At 56.7% G+C, this 19,124-nt stretch overlaps 1 protein-coding gene and 1 long non-coding RNA gene across 2 annotated transcripts; one reads left to right on the top strand and one right to left on the bottom strand.

Moving 5' to 3' along the window:
• Positions 1 to 281: 281 nt before the first annotated feature.
• LOC132343011 (uncharacterized) lies at positions 282 to 10,730 on the bottom strand. Its single transcript, XR_009491643.1, has 2 exons — positions 2,385 to 10,730; positions 282 to 1,993 (listed from the first exon to the last, which is right to left on the bottom strand). It is a non-coding gene; the product is annotated as an uncharacterized lncRNA (long non-coding RNA).
• Positions 10,731 to 11,450: 720 nt separating this feature from the next.
• Positions 11,451 to 17,258, top strand: LHX1 (LIM homeobox 1). Its single transcript, NM_001105447.1, is given in 5 exon segments — positions 11,451 to 12,445; positions 14,289 to 14,515; positions 14,613 to 14,890; positions 16,243 to 16,408; positions 16,790 to 17,258. Coding segments are annotated over 5 exon segments (1,221 nt in total). The 5' UTR covers positions 11,451 to 12,275; the 3' UTR covers positions 17,170 to 17,258.
• Positions 17,259 to 19,124: the final 1,866 nt, after the last annotated feature.

The following is a 19,124-nucleotide window of genomic DNA, read 5'->3' on the forward strand; positions in this document are numbered from 1 at the left end:
ACAATATACACGTGGCTGATTGGCTGTGTGTGTGTGTGTGTGTGTGACTGGCAGTCTGTGTGTGGGGGGCACAGGTTTATGTGGAAACAGAAAAGGTGTCTGCTGATTCCATCGTTTCTCCTAACGAATCACTGGGTAATACACGTATGGGAAAACTGTATCTTTCATGCTTAAATATATTTCCCCACATACAAACGAAACGCGGTGTTCTGCCATCTAAGATGCTGCATGTAAACATCATGTATCATTGATAGAATTCAATAAGCCATGCAAGGCCCCGGTAGCATTCCTTAAAATTTTATTTAACACTGTTTCAGCCAAGCAGCGTTGGGCCAAGTCTCGTACACACTGTGGATTATGGGTGCAAATGCACAATTTGTAGGATATAATATACAACACATGTGAAGCGTAACAGCGAAGTATCACCTAAAAATTACAAAGGTCTCCATCTTTCTTTGGGCTCAACTTAGTCCCCTTCCTTCCCCAAACCTGATTAAAACCCATTCCTTCACACTTCCCTAGGAGGTCTCTGCATTTGTGGTGAAGAGAGATAAAATGGCGGGTGAGGATTTAGGGTGGGGGAAGAGATAACACTCTAAGACCTGGTCTCTGGAATGTTTCTACTCCTCCCCAGTCTGTCAGAGGCAGGCTCGAGCCCCAGCATGTGTTACAACACGGAGGCTGAAGAAAGCATCTTTATAGTCCCTCGGGTTGACTGAAAAGTTATTCATTCAGAATGAGTAAAAAGAGCATCGAACTTATCAAATTGATAGTAAATCCTTCATTAAAAGATTCATAGGAATGGTTTCCTGCTTCTCTTTTTTTAAGGGGGAACTACGTCCTCTCTTGAGCCCAAAGGAGAATGACCTTGCACATGGTTATCGGCCTGCCAGCCCCCCTTTCAAAATGTGGGCTGGCCGTTTGCCTGAAACATCAGCTAAATGATGAGTGGCCTGAGAGAACAGGAAAACTCAGGAGCTGGGAAGATGGGACCCAAACCAGAAAGTGAGCAAGAAAATGGTGGAACCACCAACGAGGGGCCTCCACGCTGAAAATGCTCCTTCACCAGCCAGCCACTGGGCAGTGAAGAGAGGTCAAGGCCCCCTGTGGATACACGCCCATGTATAAGACAGATGACTAACCTACTGTATAGCACAGGGAACGTGACTCAGCGCTCTGCTGCTGCTGCTGCTAAGTCGCTTCAGTCGTGTCCGACTCTGTGCGACCCCAGAGATGGCAGCCCACCAGGCTCCCCCGTCCCTGGGATTCTCCAGGCAAGAACACTGGAGTGGGTTGCCATTTCCTTCTCCAATGCATGAAAGTGAAAAGTGAAAGTGAAGTTGCTCAGTCGTGTCCAACTCTACTGACCCCATGGACTGCAGCCCACCAGGCTCCTCCGTCCATGGGATTTTCCAGGCAAGAGTACTGGAGTGGGGTGCCATTGCCTTCTCCTACTCAGCGCTCTAGGGTTACCTAAATGGGAAGAAAATGCAAAGATGGGGCTACATGTATACATACAGCTGATTCACTTTGCTGGACAGGAGAAACTAACACAGCACTGTCAAGCAACTAAACTCCAATAAAAATGTTTTAAAAAAAGATCCTGTGTGGGGCCTCCGAGACCCGTTCTCTGGGATCTCCTCTTACCACCTCTGGGTTTCATTTTAACTTGACACCAAAACTGAGACAAGGAACTGCCTATACCTACCCACCTGTGTTTCTGTAACTTCCCTCCAACTGAGCCTGAGGGGCCTGTGAAGTCAAGACAAGCAGCCTAATTTGAACAGCCATCAGACCCCCCCACCCCACTCCAACTCCCCAACTCCTCTGCCACCCACAGCAAAGCGGTCATCAGAACTATCTTTCCAGGCAGTCCCCCGGCCCCTCTCCGCCAGCAGCGATACCAGCCAACCTGCTCGAACGCCAGCACCAAAGAGGACTGTATGGTCTTCACATGCTGAAGCCTCCAGAGCCTGGTGCTGTGAGCTGGCTCCTGGGTGAATATAGAAAAAAAAAAGTTTCCTAATATTTAGATTAGAACTTAGAATGGGAAAAAGCGCCCATCAATGTGTGTGCCCCTCTCTCTCACACACACACACACACACACACACACACACGGCCACACAGACAAATCATGAATCATCTCTGTGGCTGAGCATTTTAGCGTTCAGTAATATTCTCAGAGGCCCAGGGTTTTCAGGCAAATCCCAGGTCTGTGCACAAGGACACTGCATAAATCCCTCCCCTTATGAAAGGCCAGTCTGAGCAGATGGGACCACTCCTAAGTAAACTGTGGAGCCCTCCCCATCTCTGGAGGAGCGGCAGGGGGCCGGCCCTAACAGCCCAGAGATCAACAGAAGCTAACGTTCTCATCCCCAACTTACCTCTCCGAGGGAGGTGTCCGTTTCACCACATAGTCCTCCCTCTGCTCCCCCAAGGGGAAGGCAGAGCCCGAAGGGGACTGGCGGAAATCCCTGCAGAGCAAGTGGTGGCCAGAGTCGGGTAGGCGAAGATGAGCATCGGAGAGCAGGCCAGGGTTGGAGGAGGTGAGAGGCCAAAGGACCCCCTCCAGGCCAGGTTCTTCCTGTGTTAAGTCTGGGGAAATAGCCTCAAAGCAACTCCACTTCTTGATAATCTGCCTCATTAATATTTATTCAACAAAACAGTATGTTTAAGAAGAAGGAAGGGCCAGGTAATTAAACAGTCAGCAGAGGTCGAGGTTTCCTCCACCTCGTTCTCTCTGGCCCCCTACCTGCAGCCTAGGCCAAAGATATATGCCACACCGATTACCACTCCAACCCCTCTTCAGCTCCCCAGGTATGTCAGAAAGACATAAGGCAGGTGGATGGAGAGAGAAAGACAGACCTGGGCACCCCCAGGTGCTCCCCAGGAAACGCACGGACTGTGAAATTATACCAGGGCTGGACAACTTACCACCACGCTGGAACCCTTGGGGTACTGAAATAATTAACTTGCTAATCAGCTACACCTTGCTCTTTCCTTTCTTCCTGGAAAAATAACAATTGCAAATCGCCTTCACATCGGGTTCCTGTGTCAGTCACTTGGAGACAAATGATGCTCTGGAAGAAATACCCTCTTGCCTGCGTGTAAACTGAACCGGGTCCTACCAAGTGAGGCCTCTTCCCCCTTCTCCTTCCCCCTCAACCCCTCGCACCAGGCGTGGAGGGGGGCCTGGGGGAGGGGGACACAGAGACAGAATGTTTCTGGAGGGGCAGAGCTTTTTTTCCATCCACGGCACAAACCTTTGCCATCTCCGCTAAGCTTTCTTGAATTCGGCCCTCTTTAGCCTGCTCGCCGGCGCTAAACAGCCAAGATCCATGTGGAGAAAAGAGGATTGATTAGAACCGTAATAATAATCCCTGGCATTCGTCCGGCTTTAGCATTTACAAAGTGTTTCCACACATTATCTCATTCGGTCAGAGGAGGCCGGAGCTGGAAGGAATCTGAGCAATCACGTAGCCCAATTCCTGCAGGTTACCGATGGGGAAACTGAGGCCCCAAGAGGTTGAATGTCTTCCCCAAAGGCCACAGCTAAGCATAGCGTGGCCAGGTCCTCATGTTCACTGCCTAGAGACCCTGGGCCGTCTCCCATCCTCTGAAAAGAAGAAAGGACGCGATCACCTTTTGGGTCCACTGTGGATGTAAACCAGGAAAGCAGAAAATTACAACAGTAGAGCATGGGCACCAACAAAAGCCGATCTCACAAGAAATGGTTTGGGGGTCCTGGGAGTGGAGGAGACTAGTGAACACACTTCCCCGCTGTCTCTGTCCCCTTGCCTCCCTCTTCTGTCTAGGCTTCAAAATATGAACATGGTGCAGTTTGGGATCTAAGGCTTAATTCGGCCACAGGTCCCCGGGGAAGGTGTGGGACCGGGGGGTGCTTTTCTAGGATTTAAATCTGGCACCTCCACTCCCAGGAGTCACAGCACGAGGGGCTCATGTGTGCACACATGTCCACTCAAGACACTGGATTTAGTGGCGAAAAACAGGCATCTTGATCCTTTCCCAGATCAGATGATTTGCAAATTAATAGCTCTCCACCCCCTCCCCAGGCCTCACACACACACACACACACACACACCCCTCCCACCACTCCTGGCTCTGAGGAGGTGAAAAAAAGATTTCTGGTGAAGAGAGACACAAGAGTGGAAAAATATCAGGTAGGGGCAAGGAAGCAAACTGACACTGGATTCTGGAGGAAAACACTTCTCCGTGAGTGGCAGGAGGGTATTTCGACGGGGGTCTTGGCGTTTCCTTGCCCCCGTGGCCCGAGCCCCCTCGGAAGGTAAGCGGTTCCTTTGTGTGTTCGTTTATTACTAAGCCCAACTCTTTTCCTTCTAAAACTCCTTCTTCTCCCTGTTGAGCTGACCATGCTTCTGGATTTATGAAGAGAGATGTTTTAGCAGAAATCCCCCAGAGTGGCCCATCAGCCCTAAATCCCAGGCCCGCTCACCCCCCCAAGACCCCATGACACACAGCATGCCAACACGGCTTCCTCTTGCCTATGCATTAGCCATCCATTGTGGCAACCTGACATCTCTCACACATAAAACCGTAAGAGAGAAATAAAATATCTGTCTCTTGGCGAAAATAAAGCTTTGCCTCCCTTCTGATGTATAGGATATAAAATAAAGCCGCGGCTCCAATAGTGGCTTTTCCTTATGCCGGAGTTGCCTTTGCACACACGGAGACAATGAAGACGGATGGTTTGGGACGAGGCCCAGCCTCCTGGGGCCGCCTTCACCCTGTTTTATGGTCGTCTCTCCCCCTCCTCCCTGTCCGTCTTTTTCTTTCTTCTTCACTTTCTTTCCTTTCTGCTGCGGCTTTGCCTTTCATTTGCCCTTCTCTTTCTTTCCTCTGGAACTTTATTCCTCTTGTTCGCTTTCTTTCTAAAGCAGGGAGACAAGAACCGAGTTGCTCATCTTCCCTGACGCGCCCGCCATCTCTCCCCACCTCCTCCTTCTCCAGACCCCCAACTCTCCCCGGACTGCCAGCCCCTATGACAGATCTTGTTGGGACTGCTTAGGGACCTGCTTTGGTCAAATGTACAAACTTTCCCCAGGGACAATTAAAAATGTATTTAGTGGTGGTGGTGGTGATTTTCCTTTTCGCCCTTGAGGAACTGCCCTCCTCCCTTTCCTCTCCCTCGACTCTGGTGGTTTGTGGATCTCAGCAGTTATTTATTTAGCCTCCGAGGAGCCAACAGAGCAAAGCTGCCACCTCAAAGGGGTGAGAGTTGACATCTACCTCTCAAACCCCAGCCTCAGAGCTGCCTCATCAGACAGACCGTTGTGGGCCTTGGGCTCCTTCTGGCCAACTCAGCTGCACGAGGTTTGATTCCAGTGCCTCCAGATCTGCCGAGCCTCGTTCCCCATTCCTGGGAACTAGCGTGCAGTGTGAGGGCAAGAAGAGGGGTCCCTCCCTGGGCTCACACAGAGAGATGGAACTGCCACCCTCACAATCACAAACGTGGTCACCCCCCTCCCCACACACACACACTTGACACTCCCTTGGTGCACAGCGGCCACCTTTTGTCTCCTCCATCCCAGAGACCTGGCTCCCACCAGATGTGCCTTGCTCCCCTCTGTGTCCTTCCTCTGTGTCTCCAGAAGCTTCTTCCCATCCCTACCCTGACTTCATCCCTTGGGCTGCTTCCTGACCCATTCAGAACCTCACCTGCTTCGACAAGGGATACAGGATACATCCCAGGTGAGGGAAGAGTAAGTAGTGCCTGGAAGAAAAGGGGGTGCTAGGTCTGGGTTCCTGGGTGAGCAACAGGGAAGGAGGGGGAGCTTTGGTGTTGCAGGCAGAGTCCAGCAGAGGGGCTGTGGGTGGCTTTCCGCCTCTGAAATTGATGAAGGTGTGTGTGTGTATGTGTGTGTGTGTATGGAGGGCCCCTGGTCACCCCTAATTTGAGAAGAGCTTTATTAATGCAAACACAGATGGAGCTGGTGAGGCAGCAACATCTATTGAACTCTGCCCCTATGGGGGGCAGGTCCAGAAAGAACTCAATCCCGGTCACAAAGCTTTGGGGTCTCTCTCTCCACCTGGTATCTCTCCAGATATCAGCAGCGACCACCGCCATTAGGTAAGGGGAGAGAGTCAATTAGTGAGAGGATTAATTACTCCAAGGCACGAGCCCCGTTTGTCTTCCTTACCGGGTGCGAGTGTGTTCAGACGGAGGAACACGGGCACGCACCCAAATACACATTGTTGTCACGCCGTCTTAGACGTTTTATTTATTTGTTGGATTCCTGCCCAGAGCCGCTCACACGCTCTTCCATGGGCTCTGAGTCTCCCACCCAGCAGGCCGCCTCCTTTTCTCCTGCCTCTGATCGGCTGTCACACCCGGGACACCCTTCAGTCCCCCCTAGGCGCCTGCAGGCTCCTGGGCTCTGAGCCTCACTCACCCTGCCACCTTTTTTGTTCACAGGGTGCCTTTCCATTTCTTTTCCTCCACACATTTCCCCCAGTACGTCTTTCCTCCTTTCATCCCCGCTTACTTTTCCACGGTCCTTCTCTTTCCCCCTCTGGGCTTCTACACCCCTAATTCACTGTTCCTCTGCCCTCACCTGTCTTTTTCTCTCTCTCTCCCTGTCCTGCCTCCTCCAGCTCACCCTGTTCCTCCCAGGCTGTCCTCATCCTTTGCAGCGGGGCGGTGCTGAGATCACCACGCTCGACCTGGCTCCCTGCTTGCGTGTCCAGGGTGCCTCCAGCCCTCGTGGGAAGCCCAGTGTTGCTTACCCAGCCCGAGCACACACCATGAAGGCCTGGTCGGGATGCTGCTGCCCTTTCCCGGCCTTGAGGTCCCCGCCTCCCCTCACCTGGGTCTTAGAGACGTGGCTGGAGGAAGGAAGTACCCAAAGGCGCAGCAGGGTGACAAGCCCCCCAAACTTCTCGTCTTCAGTAGTGCACTGACCCTGTAATCTCAGGATTTCTTTCCCGGGAAAAAAAGGAGGTAATACTGATCCCCCAACCCCACCCCACCCCCATTCGCACACACACACTTACTACGTGGTTCTGGGCAGATTGTGAAAAAAAACAAAACTAAAGTGCTGCATGCAAGTAGGTCATTTCCAGGAGAGAGTGTGGGAGTGAGACTAAGGCAACCCAAAGCAGGAGCAAAGAAAGGAGACAGCAGGAGAGGTTGGATCAGATCCCCGGACTCAGGCCGGCTTCCAGGACTCCACCAGTGGTGTCCTCTAGAGTCAGTGCGGAGTTTGCTTGGCCTCCAGGACTATGAGGGTCTCAGCCACGCCGGGCTCACTCCCTCCTCCCTCTCCCTGGAAGGTGGTGGCTGGCTGCACCCTATTGCAGCAGGCCAGCACAGGGACCCAGCCTGCTCCGCTGCAGGCGCCCCCTTTCTTGGCCTTACCGCTGGTTTCTGGGGGGTGGACAGGAGCACAATGGGTGAGGAGGAAAGCAGCCAGGACAGTGGCCCGTGATTAGAACCAAAAGCAATCAACCAAGCTGGCAGACTCGGATCCTTGGGCCTCCCAATCCCTGCATTGGGAAGGAGGTGACATGGGACTTGGAATCAAGGAAGAAAGGGGGTACAAGAGAGGGCACCTTCAGCCCTCCAGCTGCAGGGTGGCTGGGAAGAAGCGGCAGAACCCTTCCATCCCGCGTTCCTAGGGCCAGGTGCCACCTCTGGGACTGGTCTTGAAGGTGATTCTCATAGGACAAACCTGTGTTGTGAATGCCACTTCCTGGGCCCTGTGGGGCCTTTTCCAAGAGCACCTAGGATGAGGTTCAGAGGATGCTGCAGCCGCTGAGCGATGACTGGGCAGCAAATTGCCCCCCGCAGCACCCAGGGCAGAATTTACAACCCTGGCAGCCGAGCGAGTGGTGTGCATGGTGGTGGGTTCGGGAGACGTGGAGAACTTTGGGTGGAAAACGCTTGTGGGACTTGGGGACGCAGGCAGTAGGGGCGGCAGGTGAGGAGGTGACGTTGGGGCTCTTTGCCAAGCAGACAGGGGTTTAAAAGCAGAGCTGAGCTGACAGGCTTCGGAGGCCGCCAATTTGGAAAGCTGGGTCAGTTTTCTCGCCGCGTCTCTGGGATCAATTACATTTTAAAATAAAAGCTCAATGGAAATGGAGGGAAAACACATTAATCTACTGTGCTGTCGCCTTGGAAGCTTTAAAACTGGGCTTAAATTTCTAGAACCAGGAGCCAGGAGGCCCTCTCTGAGTTGCTCTCCCCAACCCCCTGCTAGACTCGCGGGTTAGTTCCCCAGGACCTGTTTACTGAGTCATCTGGACACTGGGGCCAGAGAACCTGTCCCATTCAGAGTCCTGTCCTAGCCCTCAGCTCCCCTAACCCACTATCCGAGCTCAGGGAGGGACCCTCTGTCCCCCTACTCGAGCTCCCTGCACCCCCAAACGGGTGCAGCAACGTCTTCCAGCCCATTCTAAAGGCGGCCGCAGCGGACCTTGGGCTCAGGAAGGGCCGGCAGCCGGGTCCAGCTGTCGCGCTGGAGGTCCCCACCCACCGCCCCCCACTCACCCCCGCGGTCCCTCTACTTTGCATAAGAAGGAGCCCAGCTGGGGCGGGGGCGGGGGCGAGCCACTCGGGACAGGGTCCGCTATAGATTCCAGAAAGGGGCGGTTCACTTGAGCGCGCTGGTGGCGAGAACCAAGACAGCTGGGGGTGTAGGGGAGGTGGGGAGAGCTGGGAGACAGCTCAGAGGACACCCCCCACCCCCACCGCGGGCCTCACCCAGCGCAGCAGGCTGGGAAGGCACCTCTGGGTCCGGGTGGAGGCGGCGAGGACCCCAGCCACGCAGCTCTTAGCGTCTCCCGGGGTACCTGAGTACCGGGTACCACTCGGCTGGTTCTTGGAAATGCACGGTCCGCGGCAGGAGCACAAAGCCAAGTTGCATCTGGCACAACTAGCCTGCTGGGTTGGGGAACAGCGCGGCCCCTCCCCAGCTCCGCCCTGAGCCCGGGCCTGGGAGAGATCCGAGGAGGGTGCTGTTGAGAGAGAGAGAGCTAGCCCCAACGCCTCCCTCCCCGCAGTGGGGAGCCAGAGCCCAGGTGTGTGTGGAGGGGGTGCGGAGATGGCGAAAGGGGCCTCCGATCCAGAGGTCCAGATGGGCGGAGCGCCAGAGAGGCGCACAGCCGGCCTTGGCTCGGTTTCCAACCGAAAGGTGTCGCGGGCGGCAAGGCGAGGGGGCTGCCAGCGGGCCTCGGGGGTGCAGGGCCGTGCGGGCGGAAGCTTAAGGATGGAAAACAGTGTTGGCAGAGTCCTAAAACCCCAATGTACCGAGCGCAAACCAAATTCGCTGTACGGGCTTCCCGGTTCGTTCGAAGAGGGTATTCCATTTGCAAAGAACTGAGTTCCTTGCCTGGCCAGGTTCGTAACAGTTGCGTTTCGGGGAGCATTTCCTCCAACTTAGCTGGGAGAGAGATGTCTGAACCCAGCTCCGCGTCTGGGGTCAAAAAGCCATTCCCCAAATACCGGCCAGACCGGGCTGGCTGGCCGCCCATTTTTATTGCCTTCTACACTTTAGCCGAATGCACCTTCCTAACGCTCCTTCCGCAAAAAAAAAAAAAAAAAAAAGGAGCAAATGCGGGTTTTGCCTAGCCCTGCCACCTTCAGATTTCACTTCGGAAGAGATCCGGGTTAAGCATAGGAATGGTGCTGTCGAAACGAATTTGGTATTTGGTGTGGGCCGCGGAACTAGAGTGATTCTTCGAGGCTAAGACTCTCAGGACCCAGACTCGGCCCGCACTTCTGGGAGAACCTGGCCCCCGCGGGCAGTGGTCCCTAGATTGTACTCCGAGGAAAATGAGGAAAGCATGGGCTCCGTAAGACGCGAACTACCGGAGGCTGTGGTCTGCACTTGTCTGGGGAACCTGGTGCCAAGCTTGTCTGGGAAGCTGGAGCCTGGAAAAGGGGAGACGTGGAGGCCGGGCCGGTTCTCCGCACATCCCCATCCTTCTCAGTCTCCGGGTGGAGTCCCCAGGACGTCGCCGTTCCCTCCGTCACTACCACCCCCACCCCCGGCCGCCGCTATTGCCCCCACCGTTTCCCGCCTAGTCGTTTGTTTTCGTCTGTAAAAGGTGTCTCCGGATCACAGTTTTCTCGCAACTTCTCGCCGGGGTAGCAACTCCTCACCCGAGGCGCTTCCCCACCCACTCCTTTCCTCCCCCCTCCCCGGCGCCGCGCCTCTGGTCTCCCCCGCCCCCACCAGAAAACCGCCGGAATCAACTTTCCAAGACGGCACTGCGGGAAACAGACACCCAGGTCTCCCAGAGCCCCGGAACCTGTGGACTTTGGATGGATTAGGGGAGGGGGCACAGAAGGAGCGACTAGAGGAGAGAGATTCTGCTGCCAAACGCCCTCCCCTCTTCGCCCCTAAAGACACGCGCGGTGCCCGGGGCAAACTTCTAGGCCAAGAAAGCAAGGGTGGCAGTGGGGAGGGACCCAGCACCAGCTAAATTGCAAAGCCAAACAGTGCACCTGGGCCGCCGAGGCTCCCGAAGCCAGCTGCACCCCAACCTCCAACAAGGCTCGATCTTGGGTACCACCCACCCTCAGGGCAGAAGTCTGCCCTCTGCCTGCTCCCACTCACGCGCTCTCTCAGTCTCTCCTACCGCAAGCGACGCCTTACCGGAGCAGGAGGGGACCCGGGCACCTCGTTGCCCGCCGCCCGCACAGCGCAGGGCCGCGGTGGCAGTCGCCACTGATCCTCGAAACGCGGTCTCCCGGCACTCTCCCCAGCCGGGAGATGCAGGATGGTTTACAGAGGGACCGCGAGCCGCTGATTGGTCGTAGGCCGCCGTGACGTCGGCGGGCGCTGCATTAAGGCAAGGGGGCTTCCAGAGCCCAGCCAACAGCCGGGAGCAGTGACCGAGCCGCCGGAGCGGGGGAGAGACGCGCCGGGGCGGCGGACTGGGCCAGGAGACCAGGGACAGAGGGACGCCTGTCCGGGGACAGCCGGCGACAGCGGCGGCCCAGGCCGAGCTGTTCCAGCCGCGCACAACTGTAGCCGCGGCAGCAGGACGTTTTTGTTTTTTGTTTTTAAAGCTCTTCAAGCTACACCCCCTCCCCCCGACTCCTCCCGCTGCAAAAGAAAAAAAAAAAAAAAAAGGAAGGAAAGAGGCTAGAAAGGAAACACAGATTTGCTACCCCAACGAAAAACAGAGGGGGAAAGGAAAAGAAAAGAAAGTCCAGAGACTGTGGGGTTTGCACGGAGGCAGCCGGAGCGTGGGCCAAGCGATGTGGGGCTGCGCGCCCAGGAGGCCGCGAGTTGCGACTGGAGCCACGATGCACGGCCAGGCGCGGTGAGGAGCCGGACGGCACCCCCTCTCCGAAGGAGACCAGGCGCGGGGAGGGCTGTCCCGCGGAGACGGAGGCCGCCCGGCAGGCCACTGGCCGAGGTGACAGGGCTGGGGCGGTGGGGAGCGCGCGCGCGCACCTGGCTGCGTCCGCGCCTAGTTGTCCCTCTCCGCTCTCGATTGACAAGAGAACTCTTCTCCAAAAGGGGGGAAACCTAAGCAACGACAACAATCGACAACGAGATCTTCCTCCGGTCCTCCCCTCCTCCCTCCCTCCGCGCCTCGGCCAGCCCCTGCTCCCTCCTCCCCCAGGCCCACCGCGGGCGCCCAGCGCGTCCCGACCCGCTGAGCGATGCCGGCAGTTTAGGATCCAAAGCTTCTCTATTCGCTTGGTTCTTTTCTTTATCGAAAGAGGAGGGGAAATTCAGGTGGCGGGCAACCCGGCACACACACACACACACACACCCGCCCTCCTACCCCGACAAGAGCAGATGCACTTTGCCTTCCGACAGCTCTACCTCAAGCCCGAGAGAACTCAGCGGCGCTTTCCCCGCAACCCCGGCCAGCCGCGTCGTCCTTCTCCGACTCCGGTGTGTTTATTTATTTCCGTTCCCGTCGCCGTTTTCGGTGACCTTCACTCCTCCGCGGGCTCTGGGCTTGAAGAGTCGCTTAGCTCGCCCGCCTGAGACTCTTTTTCTCGCCCTGCGAGCTGCAGCGGCGCTGCTGTGCCCCGGAGGCCCCGGGACTGCCCGGCTGCACACTTCTCCGAAGCGGCGCCCCCCACTCTCACGCCCCCATCAGCCTTCCTCCCTGTCTTTGATTTTCCGGTGCGGGTTTCGGTTTGCCCCGCCAAGTCTGTGTCCTCTTTTGTGGAGAGGCTGGGGAGTTCCCGCCGGTCGTCTTCGTGAGTCATCTCCTCGGCTCTATCTTGCGCTTCTCTCTCCGGGCCTCACCCGACCAAACCAAAGACCATGGTGCACTGTGCCGGCTGCAAAAGGCCCATCCTGGACCGCTTCCTCTTGAACGTGCTGGACAGGGCCTGGCACGTCAAGTGCGTCCAGTGCTGTGAATGTAAATGCAACCTGACCGAGAAGTGTTTCTCCCGGGAAGGCAAGCTCTACTGCAAAAACGACTTCTTCCGGTGAGTACTTCTTCCCTCGCGCGCCGCCTGGGCCGCTCCTTCCCCGCGGGCCCTTCCCAGCCGGCTGCGGATCAGAGGTCAGCGTGGCCGCGGCGACCCGCGTTGGGAGCTGCCTTTGGAGAGGGGCAGCTACGTCCCCGGGGGCGGGGGTCCCGCCTCTTGGCCAGCTGGCGCGCCCTGGGCGCCGAGGATGTGGCCTGCTTTCGCCCTGGAAATTGTGGGTCCGGGCTTGGCTGCACGTGCCTGGGAAGAAAAAGAGTCTGAACTCGCCTCGGAGCGAGAAGCTCCTCCTGGCTTGGAAGGAGGTAGCTCAGCCTCAGAAGGTGTAGCCCCGCGTCCTATCTTTCCCCTAGCAGATCTGTCCAGCAACTGCATTCTTCCTGCCTCCCCGGTTGACTCGTCCTCCAGATTGAGCTTAAGCCCCGGCTAAACTGCATCCCACTACCTTTTCCGTCCCCGAGAAGTCTTGGCGGGAACCGCAGAGCCTTTGGCATGGCGCGTCCAGTCGCCTGCGGTGGCAGCGACTGTGAAGAGCTCGGGCCCGGGGGCCTATCTTGCACGGCCCAGGGTCTTCCTGACACCCGATGGGCCGACCTGGCCACACTACTTGCACTGGTAGCCTGTGAAGTGCCGGAGGCTGCAGCCTGCAAGACGACCTTCCCGGGCTGCCCGCATGGCCAGCAGGTTCGGCCTCCACGCAACGCCGACCTCGGCAGTGAGGCGAGGGCTCCGCTCGGAGCTCTTCTGGGCTCCGGCTGCCACCGCAGGCCACCTCCTTGTGGAGACCTGGGGGAAAGCGGAGACCTGGCTCGTTGGAGCCGGAGAAGCCTCCCAACAACCCTGCTCCGCTGAGCATTTTAACTTACCACCCTGCCACCGAGTCCACACAACACACAAACCAACAGAACTGGAGCAAATTCGAATTGATCCTCCTTTAGGCCGGTCTGAAATATCCGTTTCCTTGGCTGACTTAGTCTCTGATTTTCTCTGAGTTTGTGGTGACAGATCAAACTGGGGGACAGAGGAGGGGTTCGAAGCCACCCAGGTGGCTTTGCCCAGAGGACCCGGAAGCGCTGTCCCCGGTGCATCCCGGGGATGCGCGGCCCTGGTGGCGGCGGCCCACGGAGCAAAGTGCGGTCCGCTGGTATTGCCGAGAGGAAGCGCAGGCTGGGCCTCTGGCCTTGGCCCGCAGTGCCCGGCCTCTGGCTACTGGCGAGAGCCGAGCGGGGCAACGGCGAGCACCGCAGGCTGCCAGTGGGCCCCAGAAGCCTGCCTCCCGCGAAGCGCATCCCGGCACCTAGAGCCGCGACGCGGTCTAGCTTGAGCCGACCAGCCGGACTTTGGGCTGGAACGCGGCAGCGCCCAGGCTGTGGCCGTCCAGGCTCTCCGCGGCTGTTTGTTACCCGCGGTGGGACTGGGGTTCTTTTTCGACGAAAGAGGCAATGCATAGAAAGCGGCGGTGCTTGGGACGCGTTAGAATGGAGATCTAATTTGGTTTTTTGAATCTAATCGGAAAATCGGAAAAGTGAGGGAGGTGCCCTCAGAGCTTTTTGTCTCTGGGACAAAACGGGGCAGGAGGCTAGGGGTGGCGGCGGCTTAAGCTCCTTGCTCCCTCATTGTAACCATGTGTATTTCCTCCCTGACTTTTCACTGGCACCCGCGCTCTCTCCTCCTGCGTTCTGGCCTGCTTAATCGGCATTCTACCTCTCTTCCTTTTCGGCTCTTTCTCTCTTTCTCTCCATACCCCTCCCCCCATTCTTCTTCCTCTACTGTCTCTATCGCCTTTCTCCTGCCCTCTGGCTTCCCTCGGCCCAATCCCACCCGAACCCCCCACCCCCCGCAGGTGTTTCGGTACCAAGTGTGCTGGCTGCGCACAGGGCATCTCCCCTAGCGACCTGGTGCGAAGAGCGCGGAGCAAAGTGTTTCACCTGAACTGCTTCACCTGCATGATGTGTAACAAGCAGCTATCCACCGGCGAGGAGCTCTACATCATCGATGAGAACAAGTTTGTCTGCAAAGAGGATTACCTAAGCAACAGCAGTGTCGCCAAAGAGAACAGCCTCCACTCGGGTGAGGACCTGATGCCCGGCTCCTTCCGGGTGCGTGGGTCTCGGGGGAGGAAGGCCCGCCACTGGCTGCTGCTCACCTGTCCCTTTCCTCTCCCCAGCCACCACGGGCAGTGACCCCAGTTTGTCTCCGGACTCCCAAGACCCGTCGCAGGACGACGCCAAGGACTCGGAGAGCGCCAACGTGTCGGACAAGGAAGGGGGCAGCAATGAGAACGACGACCAGAACCTGGGGGCCAAGCGGAGAGGGCCTCGCACCACCATCAAGGCCAAGCAGCTGGAGACACTGAAGGCCGCCTTCGCTGCCACACCCAAGCCCACGCGCCACATCCGCGAGCAGCTGGCTCAGGAGACCGGCCTCAACATGCGTGTCATCCAGGTCAGGGCCGAGCATGCCACTTAGTTCCCTCGAGGTGCAACCTGCAGGTTGAGCCTGGGGGTGGGGGGTGGGAAGCAGCTTTGAGGAGCAGAGCGAGTCCCTGGAGGCTGGCAGAGGGGAGGGGAGAGGCCCAGACACCCCTACCCGGCTCCGACTTTGAAGTCGCAACAGAAGTGTAGGGCATCTGGAATTCGCTAAACCTCCTCCTCTTTCCGGTCCAACGCAGGCGACAGTGGTAAGGATGGGAGAGAGACGGGGGAGGGGGGGCATGAGGCGGGAGGAGGGGGCACCGTCCGGACGCGGCGATGAGAGTACCGACCTATTTTTCTGTCCTCCCACCCCTATCCGGGAGGAGCCGAGCGGTCGCTGTGCATCCCGGGATTAATCCGTGGTCTCAATCCATAGTCTCCCTCGGTGTCCCCGCCCCAACTTTGTGGGTCTCTGGCTCCAGTTAAACCAGCCCCCCCGCGCCCCCCCCCCCCCGCCAGCAGACCTCCCCTCCAAAGAGAGGTGGGCTGCCCAGGTTTGAAGGGAAGGTGGTCGGCGGCAGTCAGTTCTGCCGCGGCCCTGCCTGAGTCGCCTGGGGACCGGAGACGGCCATCCAGGCAGCTGCGCCGGTGCGCGCTGTGAGATTTTGAACCTGCGGGTGGTTCGGCCCGAGTCCCGAGCCCAGGGTTAGGTGTCCGGTGCCTGGCGGTTCTGAGAGTCCATGGGGAGATGTGCCTGGGAGGTTGTGTGCAGTAGGCGCACCATGCAGGCTGCCCTCCGCGGAGACGCTCTGCTGTGCGCTCTTAGGCGCAGGTGAAGGGGAGGTTGCTTGGTCATGTCTCTAACAGTGAGAGGCTAGGGACGAGTATGTCTGGCACTGGGAGATCGTGTGTGGGTGCGGAAAGGAGGCTGTGGGTTTTGGTGTCACTGTTTTCGGGAGACTCAACAGGAGGCTGTTTGGACCTCTGTCACTATCATGCGGGGTGGGGGTAGGGGTGCTGCCAGGGTCCGTGAAAGGGAAGCCGTGTGTCTTTGGGGAGGTTAAGCGCCTCCGCGCGTACAAGCTGCAAGTGTTTCTCTGCGATTGTTAGAAACAACTCCAACTGTCTCCTGTTGGGCAGGGCGGCTTGCCCAGGTACCCCTGCCGGGAATCCTGTCCACCCTTGGCTCAAGGGCCACCCCGCGTGGTTCTACTCGAAGACACGCACCCCCCCCCCCCACACACACCATATACAAGACACAAAACACACAGCTGGGAATCCGCTAGCTGGGAGGTGGAACGGTGAGGGGCCAGGAGAGGCCGCACACCCGAAAAGTCGGAGGTAGGGTCTCCAGGGCCTCACCCCAAGTCGTGTGTGCTTCAGGTCTGGTTCCAGAACCGACGCTCCAAGGAACGGAGGATGAAGCAGCTGAGCGCGCTGGGCGCCCGGCGCCACGCCTTCTTCCGCAGTCCGCGCCGAATGCGGCCGCTCGTGGATCGCCTGGAGCCGGGCGAGCTCCTTCCCAACGGGCCCTTCTCCTTCTACGGAGGTGGGTGCGCGGGCCGGGGGCAGGACGCGGGCAGGCCCGGTTTCGTTTCGTTGGAAGCGGGCGGCAGCGCGGAGGCGCTCCTGGCTTTCTGCAGGAGAAGCGGAGAGGGCGAGAGAGAAGGGTGGAGGCTGGGGAGGAAATGAGGCGAGGCAGTAAGACCGGATCGAATTCCTGGTCCTGAATGAGGCTGGTGGGCACAGAGGGAGCAGCTCCCGCGTTTGCACCCGGGCTTCCTCCGTGCGCCCAGCCGGGCAGGGGAGCCCGGCGAATGGAGAGCCCCGGCGTTGCCCTCCCCAGCCCCGATAGCGCGCCTTCGCGCTCGGTCACCCCGTCCCGCCCGGGGCCCCGCCCTGACGTCCCCTCTCCCCGCCGCCACCGCAGATTACCAGAGCGAGTACTACGGGCCCGGAGGCAACTACGACTTCTTTCCGCAAGGCCCCCCGTCCTCGCAGGCTCAGACGCCGGTGGACCTGCCCTTCGTGCCGTCGTCCGGGCCTTCCGGGACACCCCTGGGTGGCCTGGAGCACCCGCTGCCCGGCCACCACCCGTCGAGTGAGGCGCAGCGGTTCACCGACATCCTGGCGCATCCTCCCGGGGACTCGCCCAGCCCCGAGCCCAGCCTGCCCGGGCCTCTCCACTCCATGTCCGCCGAGGTCTTTGGGCCCAGCCCACCCTTCTCGTCGCTGTCGGTCAACGGCGGGGCGAGTTATGGGAACCACCTGTCTCACCCCCCAGAAATGAACGAGGCGGCCGTGTGGTAGCGGAGTCGCGCACGGCCCGCGGAGCTCGCGGTTGTACAGAAATGAACCTTCTATTTAAGGGAAAAAAAAAAAAAAACAGGAAAAAAAAATAATACACAAAACAGAAAAGCAAGTCATCCCCCGCCCCTCCTGCCTCCAGCCTCGGGGACCATTTTCCGTCTGGGGAGACCGGATGGGAACGGGGGACGCGAAATAGGATCCGGATCCGCCTGGAGGTAGGACGGGGATCCGAGCGCTGGCTGGCAAGGTGCAAACTCGGGCACCGGCGGCGAATCCAGACCTCTCCCCACCTCCCACTGGACCCGGATCCTCGGACCGACGCCTCCGGCGTGAGCTTGGGGCCGGTGGGCCGCAGAAAAACACCCACGGCAGCCGCAGGGGCGGCCAGTCGGGTGGGTGACGCCCGGAGCCGCGGGGAGGGAGGCTGCGCCCGAAGACAGTTGAGCTGGGCGAAGCGGCCAGGGGCGCTCCGGGCCGGCCACGAGACATCTCAGGCTCTGAGACATCTGTTAGAGTTGTCTCAGAGTTCAGCAACAGCGACCACAAACTCTTATAGCTTCAGAAACGCCGACCTGCTGTGCATCAGGTGGGACTATATATATATATTTTTTGTCTATCTGGGATTTTTGGTTTTTTTGTTTTTGCCAAAATTGCAAAATTCTAAATGTAAAGCCCTCAGTATCAACTCTTCTACCTTCACAAAGCTCTACACACACAGACACACGCAGACACACTCGATACTATGGTCTCCAGCCAGACCTCTTAGTAAAATGACTTGAACATCAGCTGTACAAAAGAAGTATTCTACCTTCACAAACACACACACACAAAATTAAAAAAAAAAAGACTATTGAACTAAAAACAGTCAACTGTTTACGTATAATGTTAAATTCAGGAGTTCAGTGTTTTACTAATATATTCTGTTTTGAAACCTCTTGTTCAAAACAAAATGTTTTGAGCAATTAACCAAAATTGTTCATTTTTTTTTCCCTGTAGATGTTCTGATTTGCAGGGCTCACAGCTCACTGTGCTAGTATGTAAAAAGGTGTTGTTTACACAAGGCAAAGAGAAAACATGATATTCAGACACTTGCCAAATAGCATAATTATAGCACAAATACTGTAAAGGTGCCTGGCACCACAACCTGAAGAAAGTGTTAAAAAAAAAAAAAAGTGTTACAAGGTTTAAAAAAAAAAACATCTTTGCTAATTTTTAGTCCTGTTGAACATTCATGGAATTGTTAATATGACTTATATAGACCCACACAGGTTTTATTTTTGTGTCTTTAAAATAAAAGTCCAGAATATTTAAATTTTATGGTCAAATATGCAGTCAACAGCTGCTACTTTTTTTCTTTATAAATTAAATTTCTCATATGTCTTTTATTGTTCTGATAAACCTAAGCTTGTGTGACCTCCAGTGCATATTAGACCATTCACTGTATGAAAGGAAACATGTTGAATAAATTTGTGAGTTTTTAATAAAAATAGAAAATCTGATGTTTAGATAATCGGTGTGTTATTTTATGTTTTGACAACTAGCATTGACCTGTGATGTGATGGGGAGTGGAGTGATCCCTCAGAAACCAGGAGGAAGAGAGATAGGACTAGGGGGGACCTGTGTTCAGCTTGACTGTGGTTGAACCCCCTGGCTAATGCCAGCCACGCTTTTCTCCGTGCCTTCGTGCTGTTATTAACTACAGATTTGCATTCGGTGGATTGTAATGGATACATCTGAAGATATGTTTGTTGATAAGTTAATATAGAATTGGAAATAGAAATCAAATCCATGGCTAAAAATGAGTGGTTTCAGTCTGTGATTAAGCATGAGACCCCACGCCCTCTCTCCTTTCCCCCTCTAAACAGGTAAAACCTGACTTGTGAATGTCAGTTACCTGTAAATAGGTGGTTAGAGGTGGTATTTTTCTGTTTCATTTCCCATAGATAATCCTGCTT

This window comes from Bos taurus, chromosome 19, assembly GCF_002263795.3.
Source record: "Bos taurus isolate L1 Dominette 01449 registration number 42190680 breed Hereford chromosome 19, ARS-UCD2.0, whole genome shotgun sequence".
In the NCBI taxonomy this organism is placed as follows: Eukaryota; Metazoa; Chordata; class Mammalia; order Artiodactyla; family Bovidae; genus Bos; species Bos taurus.